At 31.1% G+C, this 11602-nt stretch overlaps 1 protein-coding gene across 1 annotated transcript in view; it reads left to right on the top strand.

Annotated features, from left to right (window-relative positions):
• Positions 1-3906: 3906 nt before the first annotated feature.
• The window catches only part of HELRODRAFT_65239 (hypothetical protein), a gene marked incomplete at both ends in the record, with an annotated part of 9485 nt that continues 1789 nt past the window's right edge, over positions 3907-11602 (top strand). Inside the window, 7 exons of the mRNA XM_009021066.1 lie at positions 3907-4053; positions 4212-4331; positions 7546-7609; positions 9184-9299; positions 9507-9552; positions 10160-10284; positions 11176-11299. Of these exons, the coding sequence (XP_009019314.1) occupies positions 3907-4053; positions 4212-4331; positions 7546-7609; positions 9184-9299; positions 9507-9552; positions 10160-10284; positions 11176-11299 (742 nt within the window). The remainder of the gene's footprint in view (positions 4054-4211; positions 4332-7545; positions 7610-9183; positions 9300-9506; positions 9553-10159; positions 10285-11175; positions 11300-11602) is intronic.

Below are 11602 nucleotides of genomic sequence, written 5' to 3'. Positions count from 1 at the left end.
TCAAATAACTTGACAAAGTCAATATTTCCCTATATATACAACAAGGAGCACTGACGATGATTCATTCGGAATCGAAATATGGCCTTATTTGCAGCATGAATTCGAAAAATAAGTTTATTTGTTTTTATGTTTTAGAAAAATATGTAGTTCGTTTTATATATATATATATATATATACATATATATATATATATATATTATATATATATATATATGCATCATTCTTGTTTTTGCGTGTGAGGATGTGAATAAAAGATGAACAAATTAGTAAATGAAGAATATCTTTATAATAGCAGTTGCATAATAAACGCCCAAGTTGATGCTATGACGCTATGACCGCAGACTATCAAATTTCTAACACGGCACGTAAAACGCATACTTTATTTTTGTATTAATCTATGCACGGTATTTGGACGCGTCTCTAGAGATTAGATGTTGCATCGTCAGTGCGCCTACTCTATGTTGCCCCATTCTCTACCTACACTCGTTTTTAAATGATAGTACCAATGTTAAAAGTATCAATGTATTTTTATTCTTCAGAATGATAGTATCAATGTACATTCATTTTTGAAAGTTGACAGTACATTTATATTTTAACTTCAAAAAGAACGTCAGATTGTTTATACAGTGTATATAAAACCATATATCTTAATTTTTGCGTATAACAAAAGTAGTGTTAAACGTATATACAACATTTATGCGCTCGTCTGCGATGAATGATGACGACCGCTCTTCTTTCTTCTAAGTATACATGTTTGTGGTAAACATACACAGATACACGCATCACACAAACAGACACACATACATATCCATATCTTCTACTTGGAAATAATGTTTCACGCACGCTTCCCACTCAGATAAATATTGCAACTTCACGTACGTTGTGCGCGTGTAGGTGGAGGATATAATTATTTCCGACAGCACGAACATCTCATTACACTTTAGATTATCGAAGATTTCAATGAATTTAATAATATTACGTTAGCATAACACCAGGTTGAACCAATCCATTTGAAACGAGAAAGTAACGTTTCAGTATTTCGATCGTCTCTATGTGAACCTTCACTGTCTGTGTTTGTTTGTTTGTTTGTTTGTTACAATGTTGTTTCTATTTTTCAATATGGTGATTCGCCATCCCACGTTATAATTATTTTATATTATATCGGCAGAGCTAATGCTCACACCACGCATTTGCTTTCATCTACTCGCTTTTTTGAACATAGTGCAAGAAATTCTTTATTTCTTTTGAAGACTCGTTAAAAGTATCCATTTACAATATTGTGACGCCTACATTTTCATATCAAAGATTTTATCCAACACGAAAGACTTAGTTACATTAGAGCAATACTTTCGATTTTGCAGAATCGCAGCAGTTTGCATGTCATGAAATGGGCTCGTGAAAGCTAAACTAAGCTAGTTTTTGATCGATTTACACACAAATTTTTGACACAGGATGTAACCACTATATTGATTTCGTTTTCGGTTCGCTAAAGCTTTGAACTAAATCACTGAACAGAATTTTGTTGGTGGCATTTTAAAAATAATAACCACGGATTAAAGTTATTAATGGTGTCAATGTTTTCTGAATTAACAAAAAAATGATTTTGAGCGAATGCTAACATTTTTCACTGAAACTGTAAAGTTCCCTTCATTTTTTGGTATTTCATAAATTTAAACACAAACTTGGTTGGAACGAACGTCAAAGAAATGATAAAGTTGGAATAACATTGCGCTGGAATAATAATATTAACCTCAATAACTAATAACACAATATATACTCATAGTGCTGCAGGATGAGGATGCGTTAATAATATTAACTCAAGTAACCAGTAGTAGGCAATAAATCATTTTACTCACAACTCTCGACACAACTTAATATAAAAGCGCTTTATTATGCCGGACCGCCAAACAAACGGGAGATGAGAAACATTCAGTATAAACAGATGAAAACACTGTGTGTATATTGTGTGCGTATTGACGTAGTTACCGATGTACAGTACACATTGTATGTATAATAGCGCTTGTTGTACCACGACATTCATTACATAATATTTTGTTTACATACATATATTGTATTGTGTTCTACTCATATGTTGCATGATATATTACTGTATGCATATATATATATATATATATATATATATATATATATATATATATATACAATAAACTAAACGTCCACCAAAAAACTTTAGTGAGAAAAATCGAAAAATCGAACTACAAAAATATTAACGCCAAACATTCGGTAGAATTTGTAGAATATTGTAAAAATAATGGTCTATTACCAACATATATAAATATATATATATACTTATCATATACGCATACATGCATACACATTCTACGTAGATAAAATTTAAATACACAACACACAAATAAATATGTATGTATATATTTATATTAGTAAATATATCTTCATGTAAGCCAGAGTTTGAGTCGGAATTTTTAAGGGGCCGGAATCGTAAGTAAAGTGTTATTTATTTTTAAAAAATATTTTATTTTGATAATTTTTTAAAATAGTGTCTTATAGAAGATAAATAAATGTTGTGATAAACAATCATCTTTAATACTGAAAAGAAATGCTAATAGTGTGAATAGGACCACGTAATTTTCTTGCAGTATGTTGTAAAACATAAAAATAAAGTAATTTTACTAAGAAAAACAATTACATAGACTGATTTTAAGGGTTTGTTATAAGTATTTTTTAGTAGTGATAATGAGGTGAAATTATGATGCAAAAATAAAATTTTTTTCAGTATGTTTTGAAGCATGAAAATAGAGTAATTTTACTAAGCAAAACGATTACCTTTACTGATTTTAAGTGTTTTTAAAGTATCTTTATTTAGTAATGACAATAAGATGACATTACAGTGAAAAAGTTTAACATTTTTTCTTAAATTCGGAACCCGGAGCCGAAAATTTTTACCCGGTGTCGGAGTCGGATTTTTTTCAGGGGCCGCAGTCGGAGTCGGTTTTTTTGAGGGGCCAGTAATCTTCGACTCCGACACACTGATATAAACACACAAGCGTACAAACGGACCAAGTATTTCTGATTTGATACTATATTTAGCACAGGCATGCAACTTACAATTTACATCATCTATGACGTAGGTTTAATAGCAGAACTAATTTTTATTGTGTTAAAAATGGTTTCGCGCATTTTAAAATTTTTATTATAATAGCGAAATATTTATCTCATCAAATAAATAATAAAATGTTAATTAATTTTTAAAAAATTTCATTTTTTATCAAAATTTTGAAGTTGTTTTTAACTAAGAGCTCATCTGATTGGTTGAATTGGTTCTGCAAATTGCATGCACCGGGCACACGCACATGCACGTCATACAGCGACAATAATCCGACTAAGCGATAAAAAGCGTTTAGTGAAAATTTGTCGTAAAATTAGGCGATGGTTGTTGCAAGTCCTCCTTATTTGATATTTTATAAAATTGCATCTAGCAACTTTTTTATTACTTTGAAATTCGACTGCTGCCAAGATTCGCCCTCATGATGAAGGCATGATTTTGTGTGTTGAAAGTCTTTTTCAATTCAAAGCCCCATTATTTATTAATTTTATAAAATAATTTGTCCTGTGTAAAATAAATAATATATTTTAATATTTTTAATTAATCGTGAATACAGAATAGAACAAAATTTAATGAAACATAAAAAATCTTCAACCCAAGCAATTTTTTTTAAATCTTAAACAATTAAACAATTTTTTAACTTCTAAAAAAAAATCATCTGTTTGGCTGGTAATGGTTGATTGATGCAACACAACAATCAGCAACTTCTGCTACCGGTTTATTTAATCGATGATAGCAAAAAGACCAAACATCGTCTTACCTCGGAGGTAATCTAGTCATCCTTGGAAGAGAGAGAGAGAGAAGTGTGTGCGGCCGCCAAAATGTCGTCTGCCACATCAGCTGTGGAAGAACGATGCCACCCAATTGGATCTGAAATAAAAGTTGGATTTTATTACATCATCAAAACTATTGGCAAAGGGAATACTGCCATTGTGAAACTTGCAAGGCACTCAATTACAAAATCTGAGGTGGGTTGTCAAGATTTATTTTTACGTTATGTTTTGATATGAAATTGGCTGAAATATTTGATTAATTATTTAATTTAATTAATTAATAAGCATAAGAAAAAATACACTAAAAATGGTTTTGACTATATATAATAATTTAATTGATTAACTAATTAAAGGTGGCCATAAAAATAATAGATAAGTCCATGTTTGACAGCCCATCTAGCTTAGATAAGATACATCGTGAAATCAACATATTGAAATTCTTCAAGCATCCCAATATTATCAAACTTTATCAGGTCAGTCGATGCTCATCATTCTTTTTTGTTTTATTTATTGACTACATGATAACCAACTTCGAGTTTTGCAGTGGAGAGGCAGTGTTGGAAGCAGGTTTCCCACTTATTTTTTGCCAAACAACACAGAGCTTTGGCAGTTGGCACTCATCTAAAGAAATACTTTTACAATCACTTTGTGTCTCTACTGACCTGGTTATGAGTTAATCAAACCAAACTATAACACTTTTAGAACAATATCATATTTTCTTTATTAAAGTTTGAGTGTAATAATAATTGAAGTTGTGAACCTCATAGTTTTGTGATTGATAAAAGATCAAAGGATATACTTGTACAGGCGTGTTGAATAAATTATAAATGTGATTGGAAAAAATTTTGTCTAATGGTATTGGTAGTTTTAAAATGAGTTGATTGTTTGCCAGTCTAGCATTTTAGTTTTAAAATTTAAACGTAAACGATGTTCAATTTATCATTCATGTTAACATTCATATTGTTTGTTTGATATGAAATTATTTAAAATATATCAATTCATCCAATAAAAATAGAAATTGAGACAAAGTTGCTTATTGATAAAAATTTTGTTGGGAGAATTCAATAATGAGAGACTGACTAATGATGGTGGTGGTGGTAGTGATGATAGAGTGGATGGAGGGCTGTTTAAATCATTTTGTAATATGACTTATGATATGGCAAAAACAGTATCTGAGAGTTATTGAAAGATGAATTTATTGCTTATAAATTTACTTTTTGGTACTTTTGTCTTCTGCTTAATTTATGTTAAGGACAAATTTTTTAGAATCCAACTTATTAAATTTAATATTTTTTACGACAACTATTGTGTAAAAACTTTTTTATATTGTTTAGTTGTTTCATTTATAGGTTAAGTTTACTTTTAAATGGACATTTCATTTGTTTTAATTGCCTCCTGTTTTGTTTGTTTGCTTGACCACTTCACTATTATTACTTTGTTAATTAATTGTTACTTGTTAATTAATTGTTTTTATTATGATTGTATTTCTTTTTTTCTTTCATCCACTCACTTGTTCTATTTTGGGAACATTGGACAGTGCAAGTTCAAAGAGTGACGTCAGATGATACAGTTGTTAATATTTCTTATGAAGATTCCTCATAAATAGAGATGTAAGGAAATTAACACGAGACAATTAAGAAGAAGTTTGCCCACTTGTCTTATTAATTGCTCATATTAGCGCCCATATTCTACATTTTCTTGTTTGATGGCGCATGTGGGCAGAACAGTAAAACATACTCATAGGTAAAAGTTGATGAATGTCTATAAGGACCAAGTAAAAATTTGAAAGCTAGGCTTTTTATATGGGTTCACAGACTCCCATGATTGCTATTGCTGTTGTTGGAAGGACAGATTAAGTTAGGAACTAACAAATTAAATGTTGTATTTATTTTGCATGTTAAAATGTGGACATAGAAATTTTTGAACACCATAATTTATCTGGCAGTAAAATTTGTTGCTTTTATACTGAAGGAAGTTCATTTTTAGTAATGTTAACAATGTTACAGATCCATATGGATAGCGTGATTGTTTATGTGTGTGAGTCTGTTTCTGTTGTATGCGTTAGTATTGTTTAGTCTTGCACTGACAAACACATCCATTTGAATGTTTGAATTCAAATCTTTTTACTACTTTTTGAATATTTTCCAACAATGATTTTATTACTTTATTATCGTTACTGTTGGATATTTTTGTTTCATTTTGATGTTACTCAACAATAAATAATCTGTTGTACTTGCCCACAAATTCTTTTATGAAATTGCATAGATAAATCATTTGCAACATCACATTTTGTCTTTATAATCATTAATAATCATCAACATGGGCAGGCTGAATGATGTCACATGATGGTAGGTGACACTAGATGTTATAAATCATCCAATTAGCTCCATTCAAGACATCAGCCATCACACCCACTCTTTAATTTTTTTCAAATGAATTATTCACTAATCTTCACAAGTACCTTAAGTGCACTGGTGTGTATGTTGTGTGCGTAGATTGTGCGTGGGTGGTGTAGTGAGAAAGATAATATAAATAATTTTAGTTTAGTCAGTTATGGATCACTCAAGTGAAACTCTCGCTGAAGAGCAGAGGGAAGAGTGATTTCTTGTGGAACACTGTAGCATAAGCAAATTTATATTATTGTTATTATTATTATTTTATCTATCTGACTAGTTGTGTTTCATGAATGATATGAAGAACTTCAGTTCACAATTTTGCTCTTCTGTCTTGCCTTGTCTGTCTTCCAAATTCAAAATGTTTATTGTGTTGTTCATAGTTTCGTAAGCATCATACAGGTGGCTAAATCTCAGCAAGTTATTTGATCCATTTTCCCTCTTGGTTTTTTTCTATAGCACTTAATCGTTATGTGTGTGTGCTGTGTTGAACACTCGCTATTTTCAATATTTAATCATTTGCTTAGTTGTAATTTGTGATTCCACTGAGCAAGGTACCTTCTTTCAGACTTGTGGTTATAATTAGGAGAGAACATTCCGTGAGTTTCTGATGATTTCCTGAAAGGAGATGACATGTGTGGCTGATGTATTGCTGCTGCTGAGTAGTGAATCGATTGAGTTTTATCTCTAACAGTTTTTATTAGTTTTTCCTCTTGTCTTTAAAAGGGCATTTTGTGTTTTGAGAGTTTTGGTAATGTTTATCATCATCATTATCATCATTATCACCATCATTTTTACCTCTGTCAACCAACTTAGAAGCTATGCTGCCTGGTTTAAATAGTTACTTGTTTTTGCTGTTGTCATGTCGGTTTTTTTTATTTTTTTAATAAAAGTTTCGTTTTTAATTGTTTATGCTTTTTGCCAGCTCTCTTTCATTACAAATTGTTATCTTTCACCACCATAACGTGAGTGAAATTGCAATAGAAATAATATTGGTTTTCATTCATAATCATTCAATTATATTGATAATGTGTGAGCTTTCATGGTCCTTTCTATTTTACATAATTCAAATTAACCTAAATCATCTCACTACCACATATATCATTCACATCTGGTCATGGGAACAACAATATAAATCAATTCATAAAACATCTTTACACGTCTATAACACATAACACTTTATTGTCGTTGCCACTTAAATTGATTTACTTTTAACTTCAATCTTATACGCATTTTTATTTTAATAGTTCTGTTTTAATAGTTCTGTTTTATAAATGGTTCATATTATTCCAAGGTTATGGAGTCCGACAAGTTCATATACATTGTGTCAGAATTTGCACCCAAGGGAGAAATATTTGGTAATTTTTTTTCTGATTCAAATTTTATGACGATTTTGAAAGAAATATTGATTGCATTTGTTGTTGTCTTCTGGGATGGGATCATGCTACATTTGACATTTTATTATAGCACTGTATAGATGTGCTGCAAACCTACTTTCAAAACTATTTATGGGTGCTTGCAAGGGCAAGCAATGTATTAGGAAAGATATAATATTTGGTAGCAAAGTATAAAATGTTTGTATAAGCAGAAGATGGCTCACAAGTGCCCCCAATACTGAACTTGAGAAAAGTAGAAATCCTAAAACACAGAAATTCAAAACTTAAATAAAAATGCCATAAGATGAATGTCCATTGAAACTAAAGATGGAACATTTAATACTTTTTGTTGAATACAAAAATGTAATCAGTATTCATGAATCTGTATTAAAAAGCAAATTTATTGCCAGTTCGGTTGCTTACTTGATTCTGACTACTTTTTATCAAAACAAACAACAACATTTGTTTAGATGACATTTTCCCCGAGATCGGGGGTTGCCATTCACATCTTTCACTCGCCTCAGTATCACGCAACCCCGCTTTTACTATGTCCTTCTCCACCTGCTCTCTCCATCCCAATCGCGGACGACCCCTTCCTATCGCTTCTTCAACCTCGAACTCCAACGCTCGCCTAATCCCGACTCTTTCATCCCTTCTCAACACATGTCCATACTACCGCAATCTCGATCTCCTTACCAATGTCATCATGTCCTCATTCTGACCACTTTTTATCCCAACTCATTAATTAAATACGAATAGCTTGAAATGAAATTCGACTGTTCCCTAGCTTTTTCGCGTTAATTGGGCAAAAACTTGTTGGATAAGCAAAAGTATCCGATTACTTGTGTTGTTGTTGTTGTTGTTGCAATTGAATGTCCACTCCTCTAACTAGTACATACTTTGGTCATAAACTATTTCTAGTAACTATATCTGAAAGTTTAGTACCAATGCATAGGCGAAACAATGTAACTGACTTGAAATCATCATCTCTTCTCTTAAAAGTAGGATAACTGGGCAGATCCTCAACATTGATCAGTCTCAGATGTTGATTTATATCTGTAGCCACACATAACTAACAGGATAGATTCTTTTGCATTGTGTGTGAATATAATATATAGATATATAATGGTTATCAAATGATACCTGTCATTTGATATCTTTTTTGTTTAGACTTCTTTTGATGATATTTTTTCATGAGAACTCTCCCAATGCTCTAATAAAAAGAAATGAACCTATGAATTTGTTACTTTGAGATGAACAAATGATTTTTTTAAACATTTTGCATTAGATTTTTTAATTTATGGCTAAATAATATTTAACTTAACTTATTGTTAGTTTGTTTCAGAAATCGTGTCAAACACTTAGGTAAATTTGTTATGATACATTCAAATAATTCCCTTTATTATAGGGTTTGTACCATTTAAGAACAATGTTATGGTGCAATTTTAGTTAATTAATTAATCAATTAATTAATCAATCAATAAATAGAATAAATTAATTAGTTACTTTATTATAAAATATTGATTTACGAAATTTGTTCATGTGAAAATGAACAGAGTACATATCCAGGAACGGTAGATTTTCAGAAGCAGAAGCAAAGATAAAGTTCGCCCAGATACTCAATGCTGTTGACTACTGCCACAAATTAGGCATCGTTCACAGGGATCTCAAGGTTCACCACATATTATTTATTTTCAAATTTATTTACTTGCTAATTTTTATGATGGTCTTTGAGTTTCTGACAGACAGTATTCGAACCATGCCATCGCGTAATAGCAGCATGAGACATGGCACTTCTACTGACTGAGCTAACTCGATGACCATAATAATCATTTCTTGATAATTTTTATTGAGATTATTTTTTATTCAATTATTAAAGGCTGAAAACCTGCTTCTGGATGAAAATTTTAATGTCAAACTTGCTGGTGAGATAATATTTCTTCTTTACAAAACCGAAGTTTAATATTTTTATGTTCTACCATGCAAAAATTCTGCAATGAGATGAGTGTAGTTTCCTGCTTATTTATTTATTTTTTATTTGTGTATTTTGGTTATTCTCTGTTTTGGAGCTTGGGAATTGACGTAGATGATGCTATAAAATATATTGTGCAAAATGGTAACAGCTCTGTGGAATGTTCACATTCATATCTTTTTTTATTACTTTCCTTTTTTTCTGATCTTAAAGGAGGACCCAATGAAGAAAATTTCTAGAAGAATGTTTGCATCATGTGCTTTCTTTCTGGAAATAACTTTCACATTGTTTACTCTTTCTCAACGTTTTCATAATTTATTGCCACTAATTTTTATTATTCTTTCATCTTATTTTTCTTTTGCTATGTTATCTTTCATTAAAAAAATAAACCAATCAAAACAATTAATGAAAATTTGTTTCAATTATATAAGTGGAACATAATTTTGAAAATTTTGTAGCACTGGAGTCTTTTCAATTTCAATGTTTACTATTTTTCTTTTACTTTTGCTTTTATTTATAAAAAATTTGAAATCATTGATGGTTAATTTGCTGCTTTATAGATTTTGGTTTTGGGAATTTTTACCACAAAGATAGTAAACTGTCAACGTGGTGTGGCTCGCCTCCATATGCTGCTCCTGAAATTTTTGAGGGTCGAACCTATTACGGCCCCGAAGTAGATGTTTGGGTTAGATTTTTTAATTTTATTTTGAAAAATGCTTCAATCTTTTATTTTCGAATGAGTCGCTAATTGATCGTTTTTAAGTCCAGGCTGTATTATCTCATTAGAATGTTATAACATTTTCAGAAACATTCCAACTTTAAGCTCTTATGTATTTTGGTAGCCAGCTAGCTACAGTTGTCTCAAGTGATCAATACCACAATGCTCACTTTTTCGAACATTTTGTCATAATATATTTAACTAACCTCTACTTGTGCTCAAGCAGAATTTATGAAGCTGGAAGATGTAATATTTGGATAGTAGGGCATTAGAACTTGTTCAGTTCATTCATGTGGAATGTGTCATGCATAAGTGAAAAGACGGAAAAATTGGAGAGCTGAAATGCAAATGTCAAGGAGTATAAATGGGAAAGAGTTAGTAGCGAGCAGATAAGAAGTATGCTTAGCTTTGAGGGACTGGCCGATTGTGATAAGAGAAATTGGTTGAAATAGTTTAGGTGTGGAGAAAGGGAGAAAATGGTTAAATGAAAAAGTCCAAAACCGTGTAGTTAAAATGATTGATGGATGATAGTTAGGTCAACTGTGATGTGTGGAGGCAGGCCTCAGGTGGGTCTCATCCTAATCTGAGAGACTTCAGCAGCACTCCAGTCGTGTTGCGGGTGCAGGAAGGATTTGGCTTTTATAAACTTTTATGACGAGGAATTGATTGATTGCATAATCATTAACTCATTACATAACTATTAATTAATCTAATTGCTTCATATAAAAGTAGTTTATATATCTAATGGTCTGATTAGTTACCCAGCTAATCTAACACAAAAATTGACTATTCAATAATTTGGTTGACTAATTTGTCTTTCCAAGATTTTGAAACGGATACAACCTAATTGTTTAACAGAGCTTAGGAGTGATCTTGTACGTGTTGGTTTGTGGCATGTTACCGTTTGACGGCAGCAACCTTCGCGTCATCAGGGACCGGGTGGTCTCGGGCAGGTTCAGAATCCCATACTTCATGTCTATGGGTGAGAAACGTGAATCATTATCTTTTCATCAGTAACTTTATCATTTCATGAAAGAAAGGCGAAAGACAAATTACACTGGGCAACAAAAAAAATATTTTTTTGTATCCTTAACTTTTTTAGTCAAATTATACTAATTTTGGGGTAAGAAAAACGAAAATGCAAACGAAAATTTTTTATTAGCTCTAGTTTCTGAGATATACAACAAAAAAATTTTTGGTTTTGCTTATTCACAACATAGCAATATGACATATAATTTACTTATTTTAATAATATTTAAAGTGCATTTAGTTTTTTCAATAAAGA

This window comes from Helobdella robusta (assembly GCF_000326865.2).
Source record: "Helobdella robusta unplaced genomic scaffold HELROscaffold_3, whole genome shotgun sequence".
Taxonomy (NCBI): Eukaryota; Metazoa; Annelida; class Clitellata; order Rhynchobdellida; family Glossiphoniidae; genus Helobdella; species Helobdella robusta.
The sequence above is the reverse complement of the archived record's forward strand: the minus strand, read 5'-3'. Positions and strand labels throughout refer to the sequence as shown.